Genomic DNA, 13,708 nt, shown 5'->3' with positions numbered 1-13,708 from the left:
TCCACAATATGCATAAGGAGGATCAAAAGTAGAAGTACCAATATCAAAACTCTCATAATTCCAAGATGCCATATTTCTCAAATTACCAAGTAAAACAAAAAAAAAATCAAATACTAGAAAATAAAATAATAGTTCAAACTTGAAACCTAGCAATATGTACACCTATATATACACCGTTAGTTCTCTGGCAACAGTGCCAAAATTTAAACATGCCCAACTCTAGTCCTAAAAAGGATAAGCGGTCATTGCAAATATAATCCGGTCTAAGAGTCCGGAGTCGAATCCCACATAAAACTAAGGTTTAGCTACAATTGTTCTCTATCATCGAGAAGACAAGCTTGAACAATTCCTAAGTTATAAATATTAAGATTCTTATGTCTATAATTAACTAACAAATTAAAATAGTAAATTAATAAGTAAAGATACTAAGAATTGGATATAAGATTAAGGAGGTGTAGAGTTATGATTTTCCCAATTGCTAGAATCTTTCCCGCTACGTCTCCTATAATTTCGCCTAATTATTCTCTACTGATCGTGAGCACTTTAGGTGTCGTAATTCTCTCCCGAGCAACTATAACAATTTACTAGACATATTCTCCGGAACTACGCTAGCTGGCACAATCTTACTGCTCACTATGACCACGTCAAGGCTTTGTTATTTCCTAAACCCACCTTTAAACCTGCCGTATTGATTCCCCATATACGTTAGGAGTGACGTTGTTCAACAACCACCTAAATATGCACCCTTTCCCAAGCAATACATAATATATATGCACGATCAATTGATGGCCATTCAATCAACAGAAATAAGCACGTAGTTGAACAAGTAAAGAAATTCAAAAGCTAAATTATATTTAAATTTAACAAGAATTCATCCTCCAAAAGGTTCCATCAAAACTCTAAATACTAAATTAGCTACTCATAGTAGTATGTGAAAATACAATACTAAAATTCATAACCAACAATGGAAAATAGGAAGAAGAAAGAAAAAAACTCGTGGTTGAATCTTCTTCCTTGCTCCTAGTGTATTCTTGCCTCCAAAGGTGTTGTGTAACCCTAAATTAGTGTCTCCTCCTCCAAAGTTATGTAAAAATTATGTTTAGTGTGTATTTATATGACCTAGGTAGGGTAAAGGGCCGTCCAATACAATCAAATTTCGGATAGGAGAGCTGGAATCCGCGTCTGCCTTAGCGCATCGCGCGCCCATGGACGCGGACTGAGCTTTTACAATTTTTCAGTTCGCGAAGCTATCCGTGCCTTCGCTTTACTTCGCTGTTTTGTGCTTGCAATTGTCTCCTTTGGTGTGTCTGCCCTCGCGCAATGCACGGGCATAGACGAGTTCCCAATTTTTGCTACCTCACTTCCGTTTTGCGATATTTCTTCTTATTTTATTCTACTTTCATCCGAACTCGTTCCTACATATAAAAACATGTAATGAGTATATTTCACTTTAAAAATCATATAACTTCCACGACTCACACAAGAATTAATATGCAAATATACACAAAAATATGCACTTTTCATCATTTATCAATATACTACCAAAATAATTAAGAAATAGAAAATAAAATCTTCACAATGAGCCGACACCATAGAAATTGATAAAAAGAAAAACATAATTATCTTTTGGTCCGACCCATTTTCTCGGACCCCACACATAACAGAAGCTTAGTGCACCGGACAACCTTTTATAATTAGTTTTTGGGACGGAGAAACCAATACAACTCAGTACAAGTATTAATATCAATTCATATTTATTCATGAAAAGAAACTCATTATTACTCAATAATCATTTGAGAACTAAATAGACAATATGAGAGTATTCACAGAATTTTAAATTTTATACGCACGTAAAGAAACTGTGAATAATCTAACTCCAATAACCTTAATTATATCTTCTTCAAAAATTTCATAGTCAACAACTAAAACTCATGGGAGGAAGATCCTAATTTTCCGAGGTGCATCAATGATAATTTCTTGAAAACTCTATTAGTAATAATTTCAAATGGCTACAATTGTCATCAGGAAAAGTAAAGTGCAAAGGCTGAAGGAAATCAAGAAGACAAATACACTTCCCCTTTCGACAAATGAATCTCATTTTCTTTTTCCCACATGATTCTTCATTTCCTTTTCCGCTCTTCTTTCCTTATTCATTTCTTCCATTTTTTTTTCCTTTTTCACTCTATAGCAATTATTTTACTCCAAAAAGATAAACTCACTTTTCCACATAAATCAAAATTATACTACTAATAGACTATAAAAGAGGTACAATTGATCGAAAAGTGCATGATAAACATAGTTAAATTCTTCCTACAACATTCTCCATTTGCCTTTAAAGCAAAAGAGAAAGAGAAGATTTTTTTATTCCTAAACTACAACAAATTGACCAAAACTCGAGAATGTCTTCAAAACAACTTTAATAATATCTTCAAAAAAAACAATCCAAATCCACCAAATTCATATACCGACCAACCTGCAAAAACAAACACAAACCTGAAGTCAATAAATATGAAAACGATAAACAAAAGAAGGAAGAAAGAAACTCCACAAACTAACAGAAAAAGTCTCAAATAAAGATCAAAAGTACAACATTTCTAAGTAATATAAATGTAAATAGGAAACAAAAACAGGAAAGAGTACTAACAAATGATATAATTTTTAGCATTTATAGTTTGAAAAAGTCTTAAATACATGTAAAAAGACAATAGAAAAGTAAGGAATACTAATTGCATAAGTTCATAATTACAAGTAAAGTGAATAGAGTTGAAGCCATTACTTTTTGAGGAGAAGCTTCCTGTAAATCTCGTAACATCTGAATCACCATCTTTTGCCTTTCGTATAAAATCAGGTCACGACTACAACGACCAATAGCCAAAACTTTAAAAGGAAAAAAATAATGATAATAATTTATTGAGTATAAAAGAACATAGAATAAGAATTAGAGAAGAACAGTAAACATGCAGACCCATTCCAAAAGATTTTGAAAGATCTATTCCCATGGAAAGGGATCTGTAACCGCTACAGAAAGATGTAAAGGTCATAACGCATTTGGCAAGTTGTTTTAGTTACAAGGATATTTAGTACGTACATCGGTACATGCCACGAATAACACCAAAAATTTTGCAGGAAAAGAACTTGTTAGGTTCCGAATATTATATTCATTTAAAACAAAGTACGAAGAAAGTGACAACACGTTAATTAGTACCACCCTCGTCACCATCACCACCAGAGTTCTTGCAAAACCGCCATTGCCATATTTGTAAATTATTATAGAATTGGCCGTCCATATTGCCGACTATCTGAAAAAAAATATGAACTTTTGAATCCGTGAGTAGAAGCACTGAGTATTTATCAGAACACGATAAAGAAGAAGAATAGCCTCCAAATCGACTGGTATGAAGCAGGTTTAATTGTATTTTTTTGTTTTGATCTGTAATTGTGAAGCTGGTAACGGAGGAAAACCCACGAAGCATATATAATGGTGACAGAGATTCGCGAGTAAAAGTTGCAATGTTTGCTTGTTCGATCGGAAGAATGCAGGAAATAAGGAGGTCGAGAATATGAAAAGTTGGATTAGTAAACGTTGCAACTATTGAGCCTCATGTATTACTGTAATGAACAAGAAGAGTCAAACAATTGGAGGTTACGATGAGAAAATAAATAAATTGGAGGTTATGGATATTAAAAAGTCATGATCCCAATGAAGACGTGCAACTGAGTTATGGCGTTACGGTATGGAGTTCTTAAATAATTAAAATGGAAAGTTTGAAAGTAAAAAGTCAAAAACAATAATGAGAAAAAAAGATAAAAATAGAGATGCCACATCACCTCTCTCATGCATGGGCGAAGCTACAGTGTAGCAACGGTTCGTCGGAAAATGTCACAAAATTAACATTGCGGATATAGGTAAAATTTTGGATTTATATGTATGTAATATATATTGAACACCCTTACAACAATAAAGAATTATAGCTCAGTGGCAAAGGGTGGTCAAGAGGGCCTCATGGTTGCGGTTTTGAGCTCCACTCTCCACAATTTTTATTTTTCTTGTTCAAGTTTGAACACCCTTGAAATATTTTCTAGTTTCGCCACTGCTCTCATGTCCTTCCTTTATTTATATATATATATATATATATATATAGATTAGTAGGAAGTCGTGTAATATCTGTGTTTGACCTTTACTAGCGTATGTTACTGGTCATAGACTCATAGTTTACCTTCCTCTTTGGACAAATTGAAGCGATTTATATTCATCATAGTAAGTGTAATAGATAATAGGGGAAGAAATCGTATGCCACATTGTTTTATTTATGTTGAAAAAAACAATACATATTATTCACTGCGGCCTCAGAATTATGAGAGTATCCATTATATACTTGCTACCTTATATAAGCAAATTTATAAAGAAAAGAATCAATAGCACAATCAATTTAGACAAGTATAAACCTTCTATTTATTAATTTCTGCATATATCCCTTATAGTTAGTTATATTGCAGGACCTTTTCATTGCTGGAACTGACACAACTTCAAATACATTAGAATGGGCAATGGTAGAGGTCATGAGAAAACCAGATAGTATTATGAGAAAAGCTAAAGAGGAGCTTGCACAAGTTATTGGCAAAGGCAAGGTAATAGAAGAAGCTGATGTTGCTCGTCTCCCTTATTTGCAGTGCATAGTTAAAGAAACCTTGCGAATACACCCAGCAGTTCCCCTTTTGATTCGAAAGGTAGATCAAGACGTTGAGGCGTGTGGATACTTCATTCCAAAAGGCTCTCAAGTGTTAGTGCACGTATGGTCAATGGGGCGCGACCCAACTATTTGGGAGGATCCTTTGGCATTTAAGCCAGAAAGATTTTGGGATGTGAAAATGGATGTTTTTGGCCATGATTTTGAGCTCATTCCATTTGGTGCCGGTCGAAGAATTTGCCCGGGGTTACCTTTGGCAACCAGGACATTGTCTGTAATGTTGGGTTCATTATTGAATTCATTTGATTGGAAAGCTGAAGGGGATATTGCACCAGAGGATTTGGATGTGGAAGAAAGGTTTGGCATTTCACTAGCGAGATCAATTCCTTTACTAGCTGTCCCTATTCCGCTATAAATATAATGTCGGCTTCAAGCCAACACCCAAAACCTAATAATTTGGAGTCTTGACGTTATACCTTAGTCATGAATAATGAAGTTGCACATGCTAATAAATTAGTTTATGATTTGTGTGTGCAAACCTCCTAAGCATGGACTCTTATTTTTTGTACTTGTTTACTCTTATATAAGTATAATGACAAGGGTTCATATTATCAAAGTATGATATGTCTAAAGATCCTGACTTACTTCAGAGCCGTTAGTGAATTCAGATTGAAGAAGGGTTTGGTTTCTCTGCACATCTCTTCGGGGACATGGGGCGTAAACCCCATGCTAGAACTAGTGGTACATCTTGTGTGGACAACTTCGGAATGTTAAAAAGAAATATTGAAACCAGAAAGCAGAAGTTGTAATATGTGAGACCATGTTAAAAGTAACAGTACTATTAATTCTAAACCTCAAGGAAGGTTTCTGTAATTAGATCCCCTCCCCCTTAAAGAAAAATATTTGAATAGTGCTGCAGGGCTCACATGGCGCAAGAATTTTATTTTATTTTTTTTAAATTCAAAAAAGATAATATTATTAATATTAATATAATGCATCAATCATACATAGAGCAAGCATTGTCTTTTCCATAGTCCAAACACCTCTACTGCTTGACATCTTCTCCACAAATTTGTATCCGCCATAGTTAGCAGAAAGATACAGTATTTTAACCACTAGATAACGTAAAGCTCGTACTCTGGATTATTACCTATGGATTACTTAGCCATTGTGGGTGGATTATTACTTGCCTGGACTTTATTGCATTTCTTGCCTTTCAATAAGCAACAGATGTAACGAAAAACTTCCACCAGGACCAATTCCACTACCAATGATTGGAAATCTTCACAACATTCTTGGTGGTCAACCCCACCAGTCCCTCGGGAAGCTAGCTGAAAAATATGACCCTATAATCAGCCTCAGATTGGGCCAAATAAGGACAGTGGTTGTATCTTCATCAGCGGTGGCAAAAGAAGTTATCCAAAAGCAAGATTTGGCCTTCTCCAGCAGAACAATTGCAGATGCAATCAATGCACACTTTTCTTAAATGTTTTGAAAAATAAGAGACTTCTCAACCTTCTCCATCCTCACTCACCCACCCACACCCTCACACCCACCACCTAACCCACCTTCTTCTCCAAAAAGGTTTTTTTTTTTTTTTTTTAATTTTAATTTTTTTTCGTCACCACCAACCACCAACCGTACACTCCACCCCGCAAAAAACTTTTTTTTCTTATTTCTTTTTTGTAATTTCAAATTTTTGTTTTTTCGTTTTTCTGCCCCACTCACCCCCATCCCATCCCCACTGCCCCCACCCCGTACAAATTTTTTTTTTTTTTGTAATTTTTAAATTTATGTTTTTTTTTCTGCACCATCCATCCCACTCCCCCCCCCCCCATCCCTTTTAAAATTTTTTTTTTTATATATTTTCAATTTTAGTTTTTCATCTTTCGGTTTACAAGTTCCAAAGTTATGAGTACGGAGGTTTATGTGTTTGAAAGTTTACGGGTTCGAAATTTCGCGGTTTCGAAAATTTAGCGTTTCGGAAGTTTATGAAATTTGTGGGTTCGAAAGGTTATTGGTTCGAAAGTTTAAGACTTCATGTTTATTGTATCTAAATTATTTATGAATACTCTTGAAAAATTATTTTCCTTAATTTGCGTACCAAACACCGCAAAATGAATAAGATTACTACTTATTTTCCAAGAAAATCTACGGAAAATATTTTCCGTTATACCAAACACACCATTAATCACTATCAATTCTCTGCTATATGGCTGCCAGTTGATAGTCGGTAAGAAGACTAAGCCAATTAGTACGCCACTTGCTCCCCATTTTAAGCTAAGTACTACTATGTCGCCAAAGGATGAAACTGAACAGGAGTATATGTCAAGGGTACCATACGCAAATGTTGTTGGTAGCTTGATGTATGCAATGGTTTGTACGAGACCTGACATTTCACAAGCCGTTGGAGTTATTAGCAGATATATGCATAATCCAGGAAAGGAGCATTGGCAAGCTGTGAAATGGATTCTACGGTATATTCATAGTACTGTAGATGTTGGGTTAGTTTTTGAGCAGGAAGGCAATCGGTCTGTAGTTGGATATTGTGACTCAGATTTTGCGGGTGATCTGGACAAACGAAGGTCAACTACTGGTTATGTGTTTACTTTTGCAAAGGCACCAGTTAGTTGGAAGTCTACTTTGCAGTCAACAGTTGCTTTGTCTACAACAGAGGCAGAGTACATGGCTATTACGGAGGCTGTGAAGGAGGCAATTTGGCTTCAGGGGTTGCTAAAGGAGCTTGGTATTGAACAAAAAAATATTACAATTTTTTGTGATAGTCAAAGTGCTATTCAATTAGCGAAGAACCAAGTTTATCATGCAAGGACGAAGCACATTGATGTTCGGTATCATTTCGTACGAGAAATCATAGAAGAAGGTGGAGTCACGGTGAAGAAAATTCATACTACGGAGAACCCTGCTGATATGCTGACAAAAGTGGTGACTGCGGTCAAGTTTCAACATTGTTTGGATTTGATCAACATTGTTGAACACTAAAGATTGAAGATGAAGACACAACCAAAATTTGTTATTGAGAGAAAATTGAAGATGTGGAATTTTGCCAAGGTGGAGATTTGTTGAAATTGGCAAAAGTACCACATCGGTGGATGACAATTTTGAATGAGAATTTCACCCTATAAAAGGAGGCCTAATGTTTAGGATTTAAATACACCTCTCATTTGCCTTTTATCTTCTTAAGGCATTTGTATCTTCTCTCTTTAGTATTATTTCACTTGTAATTTTGGAGTGGAATAAAATATTGATTGTGTCCGAGGAAGTAGGCAAAATTGGCCGAACCTCGTAAATTCTGGTGTTCTTTTATTGTTGTCTTATTGTCTTGTTTATTATTTAGTGGTTGTCATAATTTTTGGTATAGTAGTTGTGACTCATTCACACTATATACATTTGGCTTCCGCAACAATTGGTATCAGAGCCAAGGTACTGTCTAAGTATGCTCTGTGGTTGCAGCATAGTCTGATCTTCCACATCAGAAAAGATCTATCTTGGTAACTGAGTCAAGGTTCTGTCTGAGTATGCTCTGTGGTTGCAGCTTAGTCTGATCTTCCACACCAGAAAGGAAATAATCTTGATTTGTGTCGTCAGCTACTAAATAATATTTGTGTCAAAATGGGAGACAGTAAACAAGAAGAATCTACATCAAGTGTCAATAATACGTCATCGTTGGCATCTTCGCTTATGACAAGAATTGTGTCAAATGCGAAATTTGCGGTAGAAATTTTTGACGGGTCAGGACATTTTGGGATGTGGCAAGGCGAGGTTCTAGATGTTCTTTTTCAACAAGGGCTAGATCTTGCCATTGAAGAAAAGAAGCCAGATGTTATTGGAGAAGAAGATTGGAAAATTATCAATCGTGTTGCTTGCGGTACCATTCGATCCTACCTTGCTAGAGAGCAGAAATATCCATACACAAAGGAAACTTCTGCAAGTAAATTATGGAAAGCACTGGAGGATAAATTTTTGAAGAAAAACAGTCAAAATAAATTGTACATGAAGAAGAGACTGTTTCGCTTCACCTATGTTCCTGGTACCACAATGAATGAACATATCACCAGTTTCAATAAGTTGGTCACAGATTTGCAAAATATGGATGCAACTTTTGATGATGGTGACTTGGCCTTGATGTTGTTGGGGTCACTTCCTAATGAGTACGAGCACCTTGAAACTACTCTACTCCATGGAAATGACGAAATTTCTCTCAGAGAAGTTTGTTCGGCTTTGTACAGCTATGAACAAAGAAAGGGAGAAAAACAGAAGGGCGGAGAAGGAGAAGCACTAATTGTGAGTGGTCGTCCTCAAAATCAAACGAGGACTAAGAAGGGAAGATCCAAGTCGAGATCTAGACCCAGCAAAGATGAATGTGCCTTTTGTCGAGAAAAGGGACACTGGAAGAAAGACTGTCCAAAGTTGAAGAATAAGGCCAGACATAACAATGGAAAGGCCATTATGGATTTAAATGTAGCTGATTGTGATGATTCAGACTTCTCATTAGTTACAACAGAGTTATCAACATCATCAGACATATGGTTGATGGATTCAGCTTGTAGCTATCATATGTGTCCCAACAAGGACTGGTTCGTGAATTTTCAAGAAGGAGAATATGGAGTCATCCACACAGCGGATAACAACCCTCTTACCTCATATGGCATTGGTTCAATAAGATTAAGGAGCCATGATGGAATGATCAGAACATTAACAGATGTTCGATATGTACCGGGTTTGAAGAAGAATCTCATCTCTGTGGGAGCCCTAGAATCAAAAGGGTTCAAAATCATTGCAGAAAATGGAGTGATGAGAATATGCTCCGGTGCACTAGTGGTAATGAAGGCCAATCGGAAGAACAATAACATGTACTGCTATCGTGGTAGCACAGTTATTGGGACAGCAACAGTGACATCCAGTGATGACAAAGAGGCAGAAGCAACCAGGCTATGGCACATGCGCTTGGGACATGCTGGAGGGAAATCCTTGAAAGCTCTATCTAATCAAGGATTGTTAAAAGGCGTAAAGACTTGCAACTTGGAGTTTTGCGAGCATTGTGTCAAAGGGAAACAGACAAGGGTTAAATTTGGTACAACGATCCATAATACTAAAGGCATTTTGGATTATGTACACTCTGATGTTTGGGGTGCTTCCAAAACACCTTCATTGGGTGGGAAGCACTATTTTGTAACCTTTGTTGATGATTTTTTCCGAAGAGTGTGGGTGTATACAATGAAGAAGAAAGATGAAGTGTTGGGAATATTTCTCAAATGGAAAACGATGGTGGAGAATCAAACATGCAGGAGGATCAAGTGTATTCGCACAGACAATGGAGGTGAATACAAAAATGATCATTTCAATAAGGTCTGTGAAAATGATGGAATCGTCCGACACTTCACTGTCAGACATACACCACAACAGAATGGAGTGGCAGAATGTATGAACCGGACTTTACTGGAGAAGGTACGGTGTATGTTGTCCAATGCTGGCTTGGGCAAAGAATTTTGGGCTGAGGCAATTACATATGCATGCCACCTCATTAATCGTCTACCATCTGCTGCTATTGATGGCAAGACACCATTTGAAAAATGGTATGAAAAACCTGCTGTAGATTATGACTCTTTGCACGTGTTTGGCTCAATTGCATACTATCATGTGAAAGAGTCAAAATTGGATCCGAGAGCAAAGAAGGCTATATTTATGGGGATTACTTCTGGAGTCAAAGGATACCGCTTATGGTGTCCAGAGACAAGGAATATTATATTCAGCAGAGATGTTACCTTTGATGAATCTGCCATAACAGATAAGGTGACAGTTGAAGATGTCAAACAAACTGGTGGTGCATCAAAGCAGGTGGAGTTTGAGGGAAAATTTATTTTTCCTACACAAGAAGCAGAGGAGGAAACTCATGAAGATTACCCTCTGGAAGAAGAGCCAGTAGAAAGGGAGATTCCAACTCAGGAACTTCGACAACAACTTGAATCAATAGCAACCAACAGGCCAAAAAGGACAATAATGAAACATGTTCGTCTCATAGAGACGGTTGCTTGTGCAACCTCAATTGTAGCTGATGGTGTTCCTACCACTTATAAAGACGCAATCCAAAGTTCAGAAGAAGATAAGTGGAGGATTGCCATGAATGAAGAAATGCAGTCCCTTCATCAGAATCATACATGGAAATTGGCCAATCTCCCGAAGGGAAAGAAAGCAATTGGGTGCAAATGGGTATTTGCAAAGAAAGAAGGATTTCCTAACCAAGAAGATGTTCGCTACAAAGCAAGATTGGTGGCCAAAGGATATGCTCAAAAGGAGGAAATTGATTACAATGAAGTATTTTCTCCAGTTGTAAAACATTCCTCCATTAGAATTATGTTGGCTTTGGTAGCACTGTTGGATTTGGAACTAGTTCAGATGGATGTAAAAACTGCGTTTTTACATGGAAACTTGGAGGAGGAAATCTACATGACTCAGCCAGAAGGATTCAAAGTTGCTGGAAAAGAAAATATGGTATGCAAACTTGAAAAATCGTTGTACGGATTGAAACAATCTTCTAGACAATGGTACAAGCGATTTGACAAGTTTATGTTGCGGTAAGGGTACAAGAGAAGCAAATACGATCATTGTGTGTATTTGCGCAAACTTAATGATGGTTCCTTTGTATATCTTCTCCTATATGTTGATGATATGTTGATAACTTCCAAGAATTCGGAAGAAATTGATAAGTTGAAGATTCAACTGAAGGAGGAGTTCGAGATGAAGGATCTGGGTGAGGCAAAGAAAATTCTTGGCATGGAGATAATAAGAGATAGACGTTCAAAGAAACTCTGTTTATCTCAGAAAGAATATTTGAAGAGAGTACTACATTGTTTTGGCATAGATAAGAAGACTAAGCCAATTAGTACGCCACTTGCTCCCCATTTTAAGCTAAGTACTACTATGTCGCCAAAGGATGAAACTGAACAGGAGTATATGTCGAGGGTACCATACGCAAATGCTGTTGGTAGCTTGATGTATGCAATGGTTTGTACGAGACCTGACATTTCACAAGCCGTTGGAGTTATTAGAAGATATATGCATAATCCAGGAAAGGAGCATTGGCAAGCTGTGAAATGGATTCTACGGTATATTCATAGTACTGTAGATGTTGGGTTAGTTTTTGAGCAGGAAGGAAATCGGTATGTAGTTGGATATTGTGACTCAGATTTTGCTGGTGATCTGGACAAACGAAGGTCAACTACTGGTTATGTGTTTACTTTTGCAAAGGCACTAGTTAGTTGGAAGTCTACTTTGCAATCAACAGTTGCTTTGTCTACAACAGAGGCAGAGTACATGGCTATTACAGAGGCTGTGAAGGAGGCAATTTGGCTTCAGGGGTTGCTAAAGGAGCTTGGTATTGAACAAAAAAATATTATAATTTTTTGTGATAGTCAAAGTGCTATTCAATTAGCGAAGAACCAAGTTTATCATGCAAGGACGAAGCACATTCATGTTCGGTATCATTTCGTACGAGAAATCATAGAAGAAGATGGAGTCACGGTGAAGAAAATTCATACTACGGAGAACCCTGTTGATATGCTGACAAAAGTGGTGACTGCGGTCAAGTTTCAACATTGTTTGGATTTGATCAACATTGTTGAACACTAAAGATTGAAGATGAAGACACAACCAAAATTTGTTATTGAGAGAAAATTGAAGATGTGGATTTTTGCCAAGGTGGAGATTTGTTAAAATTGGCAAAAGTACCACATCGGTGGATGACAATTTTGAATGGGAATCTCACCCTATAAAAGGAGGCCTAATGTTTAGGATTTAAACCCACCTCTCATTTACCTTTTATCTTCTTAAGGCATTTGTATCTTCTCTCTTTAGTATTATTTCACTTGTAATTTTGGAGTGGAATAAAATATTGATTGTGTCCGAGGAAGTAGGCAAAATTGGCCGAACCTCGTAAATTCTAGTGTTATTTTATTATTGTCTTATTGTCTTGTTTATTATTTAGTGGTTGTCATAATTTTGGTATAGTAGTTGTGGCTCATTCACACTATATACATTTGACTTCCGCAACAGGCTTGATTTACTGGAATATTTGCTTCAAATCTCCTTCAAGTTTCATATTATAACGCGAATAGCTTTATTTGACAATTAGCTGAAAGTCGGCTAATTTATTAGCATATGCTACTGGACATAATTTACCATTCCTCAGTTCCTCTTTGGCCAAATTGCAGAGATTTGTCCATCATATTAAGTGTAATGAATAATAAGAAAGAAGCTATTGTCGTATGCCACATTGTTCTATTTATGTTGAAAAGAATACACATATTTATTGCCTTAGAATTATGAAAGAATCAATGGAACATTCAACTTAGACGAGTACATCACCATGATTTATCACATTGTAAGTATAAACCTTCTGTCTACATTGCTGGACCTTTTCATCCCTTAGAGTTAGTTATATTTTCTTAGAGTTAGTTATGGGCCATGGGAGAGATCATGAGAAAACCAGACATAATGGAAAAAGCTAAAGCCGAGCTTGCAGAAGTTATTGGCAAAGGCAAGATAGTAGAAGAAGCTGATGTTGCTCGTCTCCCTTGCTTACAGTGCATAGTTAAAGAAACCTTGCGGATGTACCCAACAGTTCCCTTTATGATTCGCAAGGTAGATCAAGACGTTCAGGCATGTGGGTACTTTGTCCCTAGAGCCTCTCAAGTTTTAGTGAATCTATGGTCAATAGGCCGTGACCCGACTATATGGGAAGAGCCTTTGGTATTTAAGCCTGAGAGGTTTTAGGGTTCAAAAATGGACGTTCGTGGCCAGGATTTTGAATTCATTCCATTTGGTGCTAGTAGGAGAATTTGCCCGGGGATACCTTCGGCAAATAGAACATTTCCTATTGAATTCATTTGATTGAAAAGCTGAAGGCGATATTGCACCAGAGGATTTGGATGTGGAAGAAAGGTTTGGCATTACTCTAGCGAGAGCACGTCCTTTACGAGCTGTTCCTGTTCTGCTATAACTGT

The 13,708-nt window shown here is 36.8% G+C and overlaps 1 protein-coding gene across 2 annotated transcripts in view; it reads left to right on the top strand.

Moving 5' to 3' along the window:
* Positions 1-13,488, top strand: part of LOC104120480 (geraniol 8-hydroxylase-like) — a 28,636-nt gene extending 15,148 nt beyond the window's left edge. The window contains exons 3-4 of one of the 2 annotated variants that reach the window (XM_070195990.1): positions 4,498-4,557; positions 13,179-13,488. In XM_070195990.1, the coding sequence (XP_070052091.1) occupies positions 4,498-4,557; positions 13,179-13,478 (360 nt within the window). In that variant the 3' untranslated portion in view covers positions 13,479-13,488. Of the gene's footprint in view, positions 1-4,497; positions 5,333-13,178 lie in introns of those variants that run through there. The other variant, XM_009632234.4, reaches the window with a different exon arrangement.
* Positions 13,489-13,708: the final 220 nt, after the last annotated feature.

The sequence above is a fragment of the Nicotiana tomentosiformis genome, chromosome 2 (genome assembly GCF_000390325.3).
Source record: "Nicotiana tomentosiformis chromosome 2, ASM39032v3, whole genome shotgun sequence".
Taxonomy (NCBI): domain Eukaryota; kingdom Viridiplantae; phylum Streptophyta; class Magnoliopsida; order Solanales; family Solanaceae; genus Nicotiana; species Nicotiana tomentosiformis.
This window is presented reverse-complemented; position numbering and strand designations above follow the sequence as displayed.